Here is a 14,124-nt window from a genome sequence, read left to right as displayed (position 1 = left end):
CAAATTCATAGAAACAGCACAAACTGGAAAACCGGATTTTGAGTTTCGACTTTTGAAACCATGTCCGCAAAACGGCAATGTCTTTCTTTTCCATTGAGGATTATATTCTGCTGCCCACGTGAACAAATAAATTGGAGTTCAAATTTCAAAGATATATATGCAGAGCAGAAGTCGATTTTACGCGATTGTGAGGTTTTCGATGCAAGGATGTCCAGTATTTGTTTCAAATAGTATCTTAGTCCTTGTAACCGTCAAAAGTACATATGCTTGACGCCTATTGGAAATTGGAAATATTGTGAAGACTGCGCTTGTATAATCACGTGTATAATCTCTACAGGAAACTTTTTTAAGGCTATCACGCGACAATTCAAGGAAGCTCTGAAGGACAGAGTTACGCATGCACGCTATCCGGCACATCTGAACTACAGTTGCTTATGTATCTGTGAGAATGTCCTTGAGGGTTTCAGTTTCAGGACAGTTGTCTCCGTTGGAAACCTTTCGTGCCAATGTGTCCATGGTGAACTGAGAGACGCGAAGTCCTGTTATCGTGTGTGTCATGTCATATTTTTTGTCACTGATGTGGAAAAGAAAACAAGAAGAGGAAGGATTCACGCACATGGATCAAAACTCGATGTTCTAATGATATCAAATCCAAATCCAAGGTATGCATGTCTACGATTATCTAGTGTATAGAAGTGGGACAAAAGAGGTATAGGTGAAGGGGAATGGGGTATAATGTCGTGTGTGTGTGTGCGTGCGTGCGTGCGTGCGTGCGTGCGTGTGCGCGCGTGTGTGTGTGTGTGTGTGTCTGGCTGCCTGTACAAGTCCGGACTGATACCGATTTATAGTGCTAGCCCACTGAGATACCATGCCGCAGTTTAACATGAATGCCCCAAACAGACACAGTATACTGATTCTGACTCGACCAGTCCGTTTTTTAGCCCCTTAATGACGATCACCAGGCAGGGTAACAACAAGTACCATGTTTTAACGTCTGTTTGTATGACACGATCGGAGAACGAACCCCAGACCTTCCGCTCTCAGGGCAGACGCAATGCTACAAAACCCAACAGGTTGTCCGGAGACATAAGACCCTGGATAATCAGGGATAATGTATCCAGGATATTAAGGCCGTAACAAGCCTGTTCTAATTCTCATTTTTTGTCATTCATTGTTATCATACTTCATCGTGTGGTCATCGTAAACGTGGAAGGAAAGCTTTGGATATGCTTTTTTTATGATTGTCATCACATTTTACACCTGCGGAGAATCGAACCGGGCCTTTGGCGTGACGAGCGAACACATTAGCAACTTGTCTATCCCTTCGCTTCCTATGCTGCCAGTGAAACATAATTTATAACTAAACCGTTACCAGTTTCAGTTTTCTCAGGGCAGTATCATTTGAATAAACGACAGCGAATGCAGCTATACAATCCATGCAAGACATGTTTTAACCCTTTTCGCGAACACCTGGTGTCATCACTGATTTTCATTGATTCATTTATATATTTTTCACCATTATTGTGTCTTTACGCCCAGTGGAAAAGCGAGACTGTTTATTATCTGGAGTTTTTTATTTACGAAAATATGTGGGATAAGAATATTTTATTCGGAAACTTTAAAAAGACTTAATTTCCCTCGTTATCAATAAAATACGTATGAATCTTTGATAGGCACAGTAGATGTTTGCTTCTTCAAATGTAATGAAAAGTTGAAACTCTGAAGAAGTGGTGATGGCCATGTTGAACTTGATGGTCACGTGCGTCATGTTGGTCGTGATGGTCACGTGCGTCATGTTGGTCGTGATGGTCACGTAGGTTAAGTTGGTCATGATTGTCAGGTAGTGATGGTCATGTAGATCATGTTGGTTGTGATGGTCACGTAGGTCAAGTTGATCATGATGGTCATGTCGTAATGGTCATGTAGATCATGTTGGTCGTGATGGTCATGCAGATCATGTTGGTCGTGATGGTCATGTAGATCATGTTTGTTGTGATGGTCACATAGGTCCAGTTGGTCATGATGGTCATGTCGTGATGGTCATGTAGATCATGTTGGTCGTGATGGTCATGTAGATCATGTTGGATGTGATGGTCACGTAGGTCATGTTGGTCGTGATGTTCATGTTCATGGTCATCATTATGAAAAATTAACTAATTTAGACAAAGGCCAACAACTATTAACAACAATAAAGCAGTAAAACATTATGAAGGAGTGAAAACGCAATGTACGTCACAAGGTACACACTGCCCTATATTATGAGTGAATGAGTTAGTTGGTGTTAACGCCGCTTTAAACAGTATTCCAGTTTTGTCACAAAGTGTCGGCTGAATGTGGGAAAAACGTTCATTACCACTTTGGTGAAACTTGTGAGCATGGGTATGGTGCCGACAAACCTAGGAACATAATCAGGGCGATAAAAAATATTGTGTCGTTCATGATGGAGTCAAATCAGGATATTTTACTTTTAGCAAAGGTGAAAATTTGTCACCATTACTATTTGCAATTTTTTAAAATTATGTGGAAACCTTTCTGAGTGTTCACATCTATAAAGGTGTATCCCTTGTAACTTCTGTTGGGAGTTTCGCAACTAATGTTAATATTGTACGCAGACGATACTGTCATATTTTTGGAAAACCCTATTGATTTACAAAATAGTTTAAATGTCTTCGTAAATCATTGTGAAGAATCGAAATTGAAGGTGAATCTAAATACTTGTTTGAGTGTTCATATTTGGAAACTGATCTTCGGTGCTTTCTTGCAAGGGGCAAAACCAGGTTCACGATCTAATACTAATATACTAAATAAATACCAATGTAATAGTAAATATATTGATTCAAATCCGGACATGTACCACTTATGACGAACGTACTTACAACGTACCGCCCACCGCCACAATTGGCAACTGTCAACTGTCAACGTTATTTTTGTCTACCAGTTCAGATTTAACAAATGCGTATAATTTCAGGTTCGAGTGGGAGCCGAAATGTTATTTTTCTTACGTCTTTTTTTTCAATAACACATGATTGATCTAACATAATCCAGAAAGACGCATGTGAATGTGGAACTATGTCGTCAGTATAAGTTTATACACAGGTGCCACAAAGCACGTGTTTTGTTTCAGTGTAAGAAAACGTGAACTGTGGATCCAGGAACAGTATAGGGTCTACTTGGGAGGGGATTATAATTACAGCAGCGACAACAACGAACGCCGTCATAGCTGCTGTTGACCTTCAAAGCGGGAGTCAAATTGATTCAGAGGAAACGATTGCGTGACACCTGATGATAGATTGGCATAGCGAAAATGTGGTTTTAGGTGATTGGGTTCTGGTTTGGTCACGTGGGGCTCGCCCTCGTGCAAAGTCCTCAATAAAACCATCTGTGTCCACTGGCATTGCAGCATCTTCCCAATGCGCTAGCTCATCTGCTGATACCGACACTGACTATCAACATTTGTGAAGAAATCACAACACTCTTCCGGACTTCGGTGTATAGTGAATGAGAGCCTACTGTAGGTTTATAGTTTATTTTCTTATTTGAAGAATTTATAAAAAAAAATGTATTTCAACGACAACGATTTTGAATTTTCGTCGGAGCTCCATTCCAGATGTCGATCGTTCAAGCACAAGTCTCGCTCCCTGGTTCGACATTGTAGGAACCGAAGCCTTCGACATGTCTCCAAGGCATACACCGTACCATGTTCATCTCCCGACATATCTGCTTCCGATGACGAGAGCCGATTATGTCGGGTGCGATCTTTCAAGACGACATCGAAAGGTATTGTAAATCGGGGCGATTCCTTTAAGAAACGGAGCACGAACAGTTTAATGTCAGCTGGTAGTATCCTTGACAACGAGAAACAAAGGCTTACAAGCACTTCGTCAGATGTGTCGGATATTTCCCAATTGTCAACGATGAGCATGTGCACGACACTCAGCATCGGATCCTCCATTGCTCCGTCCTACTACAGAATAGCTCTCCTCGGGGCAAGCGGTTCGGGGAAGACGTCGCTAATAAGACAGTGCCTTACATCAGAATTCACAAGTTCATACGAAACTACATCACGTAAGAACACTTTTATCATGTGACTTTTTTTTCCTTTTTGATGGAAATGTGAAATTATTAACTTATGATAACGACTATGATGATGATGATGATGATGATTATTATTATTATTATTGATAATGATATTTCTAGCTGATGTTTAGCTGTACGTAGATGATAATAGGTTTGCGTGTCAGTGAACTGGAATTATCTCCTCGATAATCATCTTGTCAATTACATGATGGGTCATCAAAGGTTACTGTGTCAACGGTGGCACCAGTGGCAGACGTATTTCATTTTTATGAAACCAGCGACAAACTATGTGTACAATGTTTGTCAGGTTTCGAACCTAAGACCAAAAGCTCCTGACACCGCGAGATGTATCGCCTAAAGTCCACTTGTGTCTCCACTGTGAGGAACACGATGATGCCATCGGGCCAAATTGTATGACACTCATTATGTTTGAGTTTATTTTAATCGGTTGATAAACTCTGTGAATCAATTCAACATCTACAACAACACCAGTGAGTGTAGAAAGAAAACGGTGCATATTACATTATCACGTGAATTGTTTCCACGCGATTTATCAATATGTTTGACAAGCCAAATGTTAACTCATACTAACACTACTAATTAGGTCATAATTTGTTCACAGTTAAACTTATTTTGTTTCAGATGACAGCGATATTGAAGATGACAACACGATGTGTGTGGTTCTTGATGGAGAAGAATCAATGATTGAGCTTGTTGATGACCTTATGGTGAGTACTAAGTATTCAGTGTGTAGTTTGGTTAGAGTCAATTTAAATATAAATCAACTACTCACTTAGGAAATATTTTAAAATATGTATGTTATCAAGTCTTGTGCTGCCACGCTACTACCCGACACGGTCAGAACCCACGCCGTCGGAGTACGAGGGGAGGTGAGCTGAGGTAAAATGGGCTTTAACGTCCAAGGTTATTGTCCTTTTATAGCGTGGTGCATGCACGTGTGTGTGTGGCTGCTTCTACTATACTGATGCCGATTTATAGAGCTTGCACACTGAGATGCCATGCCGCAGTTTAACATGAATACCCCACTCAGAAACAGTATACTGACTCCGTGCCGACCAGTCCTTGTTTTAGCCTCTTAATGCCGATCGCCAAATCAACAACAAGTACCATCTTTAACTTCTTTTGGTATGACTCGCCCGGGGATCGAACCCCGGAACGTCCGCTCCCCGGGCGGACGCTCTACCACTTGACCACGGAGGGGGTCTTCTTTAGAGAACACAAAGATATTACGTCTACATTTTGTGACAATGGTAGCATGTAGTCGCTACAAGGCACTGGAACCAAGCGTCAATTCTGATCCGCAATCCCCCAGAGTTAATGAGTTTTAATGGCGATTTTAGCCATATTGCAACTACATAACGACAGGGTCGTCACACCCGTGTTGGGAATCGAACCCCGGGCATCGGAGAGAGGAGTCAACGCTGTAACCACTAGGCGAGGCTCCCTCCCTCATTCCGTGGTGGGATACGACAAGATGATTATACTGTTTCTATTTCCGGAATCATTCACTGTGATATATTTCATATATTCTTACCCAATTACCATTACTTGCAATTTATAGACAGTATCCTCTTAGGTAGTACTCTGAGCTTATTGACCGAGCCAAGTAATACGTGAAGCAGCGACATGGATGCCGCTGGCTTACTGTCACTCTGCGTGGCGCAAACGTTCCTGGAAATATATTTTCGCAGAGGATGAACACAAAATAAATAACATATCATGAAATAAATTTCAGACAAATCGTCGGGCACTGCCTTGTTTACATGTACTAGATTAAAGACATGTAACATTTAAAGGGAATTTGGCTCGAATAAAATGGCAGTTTCAGCAAATGTTAACAGAAATCCTTTTTGGCCAACTCAGGTTTGGTTGAGCTTACAATCTAACTGTTAATTGGACAATATCTTACGTCAAGGCAAACAGGGTAATAATTATAACGCCTGAATTGAGTGAGTGAATTAGTTCGGTTTAACGATGATTTGAACAGTATTTTATTTCTATCGTGACGTCTCAGCTTAATGTGGGAGGAAAGCCCAAAGTGATGCAGGTCTCAGACATTCATCACTTCTGTGAAACCCACGAGCACGGGTATGGTGATGACAAAACACATAATCGGGGCGAACCGGGATTCGAACCCAAAATCATAGGTTTCTGGCGTGCCCCATGGACCTAACGCTGCACGATAAACCTGAATTGATATCAAATGATACTGTTATACGAAAATGTGATCATAGGCTCTTAGCGCCAAAACAGGAAATAACACTTTCCGTGTTTAATATAAAGTTTTTAAAACCTTTTTCTGTAGATAATGAACCAAATATTATATGAATATATATGTATGATTATCTGTTATTAATCCACAGCTTGGTGAATGCGAGGCTTTGAGGGTTGATGCATATGTCATCGTTTTCGACGTCACGAGCACGTCGTCGTTTAAAGTCGCCACCAGCGCTGTGCGGCAACTTCGAGTAGAACGGGGATGTGACCGACCAGTTATATTGGTAGCTAACAAGGCGGATCTAGCCAGGCAGAGAAACGTCAAAACTGCAGGTAAGGGGTTTTTTATAACTCATTTCGTCAGTTAGTATATTTTATCCACTTGGTAAGCGTCGATGGCTATTTGTTTTTTCTACTGTTCATGTTGGTGTGGGGTGAAGGTAGGGTGTGATAAAGCTGAGATTGCCCTTCGAGACTGATAACGTTTTTTTCAACGCCTGTAACGCGTTGTGAGTCTATGCATTTTACAATCAATGTGTAAAGTCGGTCAATGTGTAAAATGTGATTCACTTAGGCAATCACTTTTAGTCATTTGGTGATAAAATAAAACAATTTTTTTTTTATCATAATAAAATAAATGGACAGATTTTTCAGTCAGTTTGAAGAATGACAGAAATATTTAAGCGTTTTGTAAATTATCTAAGTAAAAATTTCAGTCATTTACACATTGACTGTAACATAAACACTTGGGCGGGAGTTAAGCTCTATTTTTCACTATTTTCGTACAATTTAAAACTTTTGGACATATCTGCATATGACATCGAGTGATGTTTAGCTTCTTGTCAGGTGTATATAATACTTTCTAATTCCGACTTATATTTTATTAAAATATTTGGCAATATGCTTTTTGGAAAACTGGAGACTAATTGCATTCTTTAATTCAGGTTTAATCGGTTTGGTTTTTTTAAAAGTCTATACCGTTCCCCCAGAATAAAGAAGTAATATTTGCAAGTCCGAGATGACGGGAAAGCGATAGTGATGGGATGAGTGAGTGAGTGAGTGAGCGAGTGAGTGAGTGAGTGAGGGAGTAAGTATGGTTTTACACCGCTTTTAGCAACATTCCAGCAATGTCACGGCGGGGGACACCAGAAATAGATTTCACAAATTGTATCCATGTCGGGAATCGAAAGCGAGTCTTCAGAGTGGCAAGCGAACGCTTTTAACTAACAGTTGATGATATGAATAAAAATCATATACAACAAGTCTAGGGAAGTGCCGGTATCAAACGTCCGTCACCAAGCACCCCCTGGTAGAATGAGACGATTATGTAATTGCCAAGGGGCTAGCAGGCGGCATAGGTTGTGTAATCCCTCGGGGAATGCACCATTATTATTATTATTATTATTATTATTATTATTATTATTATTATTATTTTTATTATCATTATTATTAATATTGTTATTATTTACAGATATCCGGACATTTGCAAGCAGATACGACTGCAAGTGTGTGGAGACGTCGGCAGCTCTCAACTACAACGTGGACAACCTGGTTGTAGGGATGCTAGCACAGATTAGAATCAAACTCAGCCCTTCAACCTCACCTGTAGCTACTCACATACAGGGGGAGGACCTCACCAAGAAGCTTCCAAAGGACAATAAGAAGAAAATACTTTCACTTCTCAGTCGCTTTTTCAAGCAGGCTAGACGTCGGGTCCGCTCATGCGAAAACCTGCTTCAGTAAGGATTTGGAGAACATCATTCTGCTCCACCCTCATCCCTGCAACACGTGCGATTACCTCAGAGGTGTTATCATTGTGATCTCACAAACTCAACTCATGATAATTATTACTATGATTTACAATGTGTCGCTGAAGACAATTTTGATATCAAATTCTGCTGTTGGTAATTATAGCTAGGATTTGGACTGTGACGCTACAAACGATCGTAATGTCAAACTCTCCTTATGGTAATTGTAGCTAGGATTTGGTATGTGAGGTGAGGTGAAATGAGGTCTACCGTCGCGTCCAAGATTATTGCACTTATATGGCGACGTGCATGTACGTGTGTGTGTGGCTGCTTGCACTAGTCCGGACTGATGCCGATTTATAGTGCTAGCTCACTCAGATACCATGCCGCAGTTTAACATGAATACCTCACTCAGACACAGTATACTGACTCCGAGCCGACCAGTCCCTGTTTAACCCCTTAATGCCGAGCGTCAGACAGAGTAACAAGATGTACCATATTTTAACGTATTTTGGTATGAAGCGGAACCTATACCACTAGACCACGGGAGGCGGTATGAGACACAACAGGCAATAATGATATAAGACTCCCCATTTGGTAATTATAGCTAAGATTTGGAAAGGGACACGACAGACAATTGTGATATCAGACATTAGTATGTGACTCAACAGGCAATTGTCGTGACAGATGAAGTATATGCAATGACTATGCATAGCAAATGCATTTGGATTTTATCATTTTTAGTATATAATGTATATCACTGTTTATCACATATTATTACAAACCATAAGTTGGAATAAATACATGAGTTCTATGAAGACATCCTGTTCATGTTCCGCCCATGTGCGATTATCTGTCAATTTGTACACTGAATAAGACATATGTACCATCTTTAAACACTGTCTTAAGGATACCTGCTGGTATGGTTATGTGTGGCATTTCCATCTATTGTGAATCGTATATCTATTACGGCACAGCCACGATATCACTGAACGTAATTTTCATGTACGGCGTTCGGTATTAAAGTGATTAATTCCATATTGCTTGCGACTTTCTTTTAATCATATATAACGTCACTGCATTGTAACCGTGTTGCTTGTCGTTATAGTATGTTATGGAACCTTCAAAATAGCGATAAAAGGTGACTATGCTTGTCGTAAGAGGCCACTAACGGGATCGGGTGGCCAGGCTCGCTGACTTGGTTGATGCATGTCATTGTATCCCAGTTGCGTAGATCGATGCTTGATGTCAATCACTGGATTGTCGGGTCCAGACTCGATTATTTACAGACCGCCGTCAGATAGCTGGAATATTAGCTGGATTGCGGCGTTAAACAACAAACGACAATCAAAATAACGTCCCTGCACTTAAGAAATTGAGGGAAATACGTAATGGTGCATCTTTCTTGTACATGTATCTCTCAAGCATATCAAGACATCGAAAATATTGTGGTGAAATGGAACAGGGTTTAACGTCGCGTACAAGATTATTTCCCTTGCATAGCTACACCTATGCGCATGCACTACCGTGTGTGATTACCTGTACCAGTCCGGTTTTATGCCGATTTTATACATCTTCCCGAGGCAAGAGCGTTAACTGACTTTAAAAGTCAAGTTTCCACCCTGCCGAACTAAGCTGCAATTCCTGGGCGCGACCGTAGCGCCACCAGTGATTATCACGAGTGTTGTCCCTTCTGAACCTCTCCTATGGACCAATTAGCTTCCATCTCTCATATCAGTTGCATTTTATTCAAACAAAATGGCGGCGCCCAGTCAAGACGATCTGATCGACTATCAAGATCTATGTATTGTGATAAAACGGGTATTACATCGCGAAGTGCATCAAATCACGTGAGCAACTTGATTAAAGACATTAAATGATTTGGAAAATATCTGTTGACGCCAAGTTGGCGGTACACATGCTTTGCAAATCCTGCAATCGATCGAAATCTGCATGACAGTTTACGAACCGGATTTCGATTTCGTTGGGCGATTTTGATTGGACTATGCCAAGACTCGTTAGTCCAACCAGAATATAACTCCATAATACCAGCCTAGTTCGGCAAGAGTGGAAACTGGACTTTTAAAGTCAGTTAACTCTCTTGCCTCGGGAAGATGATTATATAGTGCTCGCCCACTGAGATACCAAAACGTCGTTTAACATGGATACACCAATCGATATTGAACAGTTTACTTCGAGCCGACCAGTCCATGATTTAGCCATGCAAGGTAATGTCATACCATCTTGTGACGTCTTTCAGTATAACTGGCCAGGGGTTTGGAAAACCGACCTTCCTCTTTTCGGTTGGACGCTTTTTCTACTACACCACGGAGGCAGTTCAAAACATATTTAGGGTCACGAAAATTCTCTTATACATACATATGATTATATACAAAATCAACTTTAACAAAAAAAATTTAAAACTACGAGACTGCTGTGTTGGAGGCAAAAGAATACACGTAGGTCAAGTAACAAAAATGGTTCTCTGCGAAACGAATAGTCTCGATTGACGAGTTAAAGGGGCACTGGTCAGAGCAATTCCCTGGGACTGGTTGTTGTCTTTGTTATTGTTTATTACCCGTGAGTACCAGAGTAATGCAGCAGAAATCTAAACTAGTTAGAGACCTGTGCTGCGCCATTCGTAAGCGCATTTGTCACTTTTATTGATGGTATAAGGGTGTTTGGTCGCATTGATCAACAAAATGAAATACAGTTTTGGAAATGATAGTGAGTGGGTGAGTTTGATTTTACGCCGCTTTTAGCAATATCACGGCGGGGGACACCAGAATGGAAATAACAAGGAAATGTAGGTATCTTTGCGTGTCACATCTTTTCGTTTACACTATTTTGACTTGCAACACAAAGTAAATATTTCAACTGAGCATTGCTTATTGTATCATGTGTATATTTTTACAGCCGAAACATGTAAAACTTTCACTTAGGATTTTTTTAAAATATCCAGTTATTTTACAAATTGAATGAACACATATGTCCATTTGCATTATTATAATAACGAATTCCAAACATTTTTATGTTTAATATTATCACCAAGTGACTGAAAGTAACAAGTGAATCACATATTACATATTGACTGTAACATATGTGTCAGCTTGTGTAAACCTTTGGCCGCAACAGTGACGTCAATGTTTCTCCGGCGACAACGTGCCGGGCAGTGATGTATATTTTGTGTATGTTTTTGTGATTGATGGATGAGTATGTGGGCAGTGTTTGTATGTGATGTATGCGCACGTGATATTGAGTGGATGTGGTGAACTTCCATGTGTGATTGAAAATGAAATGTGTAATATTTATGTGTGTGTGTGTGTGTGCGTGCGTGCGTGCGTGCGTGCGTGTGTGTACTTTCGATTATGTTCGTGTATTATTCTTGCCAATTTATATAATGGATAATTTAATGATTTTAAGTGCCTCATAGATCCTTCATGGGTCGGCTGATGTTTTTATATATCATACGTATGTATACGTGTAATGTTTTTATTGTCTTTAAACACCAGGTGGCACTGTAATAAAATAATCTTCTTCTTCTTCTTCATATACACGCTTACAAAGGAAAAGACTTGTGAAAACAATGTCTATCGCGCATCGAAGAACTTCCCAACCATGACGTAGGGGAACAAGAATGATTTTGTTCGATGCTACATCAAATGAATGAAACAAAATGCAAATATCATTACATAATTACAACCTACCAAAGTTAAATGTATAATTTTAGGCAGCTACCTTGTTCGAGGAATGTATTCGTGAAAATCCACATAAAGGAATAATATCCCATGCATCTGCAGCTGTACAAAGAAGCTTATTGGATGTCACGTGTCTCTGTAACAATCAAATATTTTGAAATATATATAGCGTTTCGGGGTATTATAACCCGTGTTCGTTTCTCAACTGATCACTAAGTTTGTTTCAGTTGTTTCACATGGGTGTCAAGTCTCAAAGGTCAGCTGAGAAAGCCCACGCGACAGTTATTTTCATAATGTCCACGGTTCTTAAAAAAATCCATTTGAGTTAGATAAATATTAGCAATCATTGAACAAAGAATGTTGTTTTTACATCGGCACTTCACGCCATGATATGAGTTTATTCCGTCTGCTTCAGTAAACCTACACATGTAAACACTTATTTTTGACTTATCCACTGTGCAAGATAATAGTGACTAATCATTGAACGTATTTTCTGTTGATCCTTTGATGGCTAGGAATGATCTGTTGATTTACGAAAAAAAAGTAATTCTAATTCAAGCTCTCTAAACCTCAACGCTGATAATGAGAGACCTCTCAAAGTCCTTGCTGGCTTACCGGGTTGGGGACTACTCCCTCAGGACTTCCTACAAGTCCAGTACCTCCACCCTCTCCATCTCCTTTGACTTCGGTCAAAGGAAGAGACCTCTGGTGAAAGCTCAGGCCAAGACCAAGTCTCCCCTCCTCCCGCCCCCGGTAGCAGCATTGAAACTCGCTCCCCTCGAATCCAGAGGGGAGGAGCCCTTTCGCTCACCTGAGGGCACAGGACATGGAAGAAAAAAGAGGAAGAGGAGAGAGATCCCCTCCCCCGGCACTCCTCCGCGCCCTATTCCAACGCAAACCAAGGCGACGGAGACACAAACCAGCAAAGCGCCAGCCAAAACCACGGAAACCCAGACTGCCACAACACCAGGCCCCTCCCTCAACACCAGCCAAGTCCAGACTGACCCGGTTCAGGAACCAGTAGTTGAGGAGGACATCCGTGTAGAGCTCACCCAGCAGGCCAGCCTCATCCTGGAGCAGCACAAGGTCCACCCAAACCCCTGCTACCAGAACGAAATCGGCAAGGTGTACCCAAGCAACCGCCCACGCCCTCCCATGGTGATGGTGCAGTACTTGGGTCAGGAGAGGTTCGAGCATGAAATACACAGTAACCAGGATCTCTCCGATTTCCTGGTCGACTGTGGCTTCCAAGTCAGCTCCATCTTCGTCACCAACGTCGCCGCCCGTCGCCGCTGTTCCAAGCTCTCCCTCCAGGAGAGCTCAGCCTAGCTCAGAGACCTTTCACTCTCCGGGCAGACGCTCTGTACACTAGGCCACAGAGGCGGTCACGACTCGATGAAGTGTCAGCAGAACAAGGTCTTCGTTTGTAATTATCTTCATCATGTATGACCTTGACCTAGTCACAGTCTGTGTGATGGCCAACAATCTTGCTTGAATACACGATGGCAATATTGAGAAAACGCTGCAGGATTGTGTGAGCAAATCGATTGTCTTTGTCTGAGCGCTTAGTAATACTATTTATGCCACGATTTGTACAACGCTTCGCCCAGTAATGATACATAATCGTTCGTTCGAGTTGGGCGTTCCGCTGAGCAATTTTCACAACAGTTTTGGCGTCTTTTGACAAATACCATGTAAAGTCGAACCCCATTATCTCTCCCAACCCCAGTCTGTGGGATTAGTTAATGTGGGAAAGACATGTTTTCGTGCAGGTCCAACATCTGCCAATAAATGACCTTTTGCCTTGATTGCGTCCTCTCAGATCTGGAATTTCAGACAAGATTTGATTCTTTTATCTTGTGTGTACAAATACAGAATTTAAACCAAGTTTGTGTAGTTTATACGAGTCACAGATTCCGCAGATCTGCCATGACAGATTGACATTAAAGATTTCAGCCATGTTGCAAGCCATCTTGGTTTTTTTACAAGGGGACGCTTATGAGCTGGATCCATATCAAGAAATGGTTCAATGTATTTGTGTGCCAAGTTTGGTGCTTTTAATCCAAAGTGCACGAGTTTGACAAAAGCCTGCATTAACCACACAACTAAACATGCAAAATGATTTAAAACAATTACATTTTCCAAGGCGAAAATGGACTTTACGAACCCAGGAATACTACTAATTGTCACCACATATTTTCAATAAGTGTAAAGTTAATCAGTAAACATGTTATATGTATGTAGGTGGAAGTTAACACAAACCATTTATGAGACGCTTTGGTATGACATGGGACCCTATCTAAATTGTGTATGGATACGAAGTGGTATGATAATACATGATCCCATCTAACTTTTGCAAGAGC

At 41.0% G+C, this 14,124-nt stretch overlaps 1 protein-coding gene across 1 annotated transcript; it reads left to right on the top strand.

Annotated features, from left to right (window-relative positions):
• The first annotated feature begins 3,557 nt into the window (after positions 1 to 3,557).
• LOC139447309 (ras-related protein Ral-a-like) lies at positions 3,558 to 8,105 on the top strand. The gene is made up of 4 exons (XM_071228614.1): positions 3,558 to 4,065; positions 4,720 to 4,805; positions 6,462 to 6,648; positions 7,787 to 8,105. Exons 1-4 carry the CDS (start codon positions 3,558 to 3,560, stop codon positions 8,056 to 8,058), a joined length of 1,053 nt encoding a protein of 350 aa, XP_071084715.1. The 3' UTR covers positions 8,059 to 8,105.
• The last annotated feature ends 6,019 nt before the right edge of the window (positions 8,106 to 14,124 follow it).

This window comes from Haliotis cracherodii, unplaced genomic scaffold (assembly GCF_022045235.1).
Source record: "Haliotis cracherodii isolate W230 unplaced genomic scaffold, xgHalCrac1.p SCAF_10, whole genome shotgun sequence".
NCBI lineage: Eukaryota > Metazoa > Mollusca > Gastropoda > Lepetellida > Haliotidae > Haliotis > Haliotis cracherodii.
Note: the sequence above shows the minus strand (reverse complement) of the source record. Positions and strands in the feature narration are given on the sequence as shown.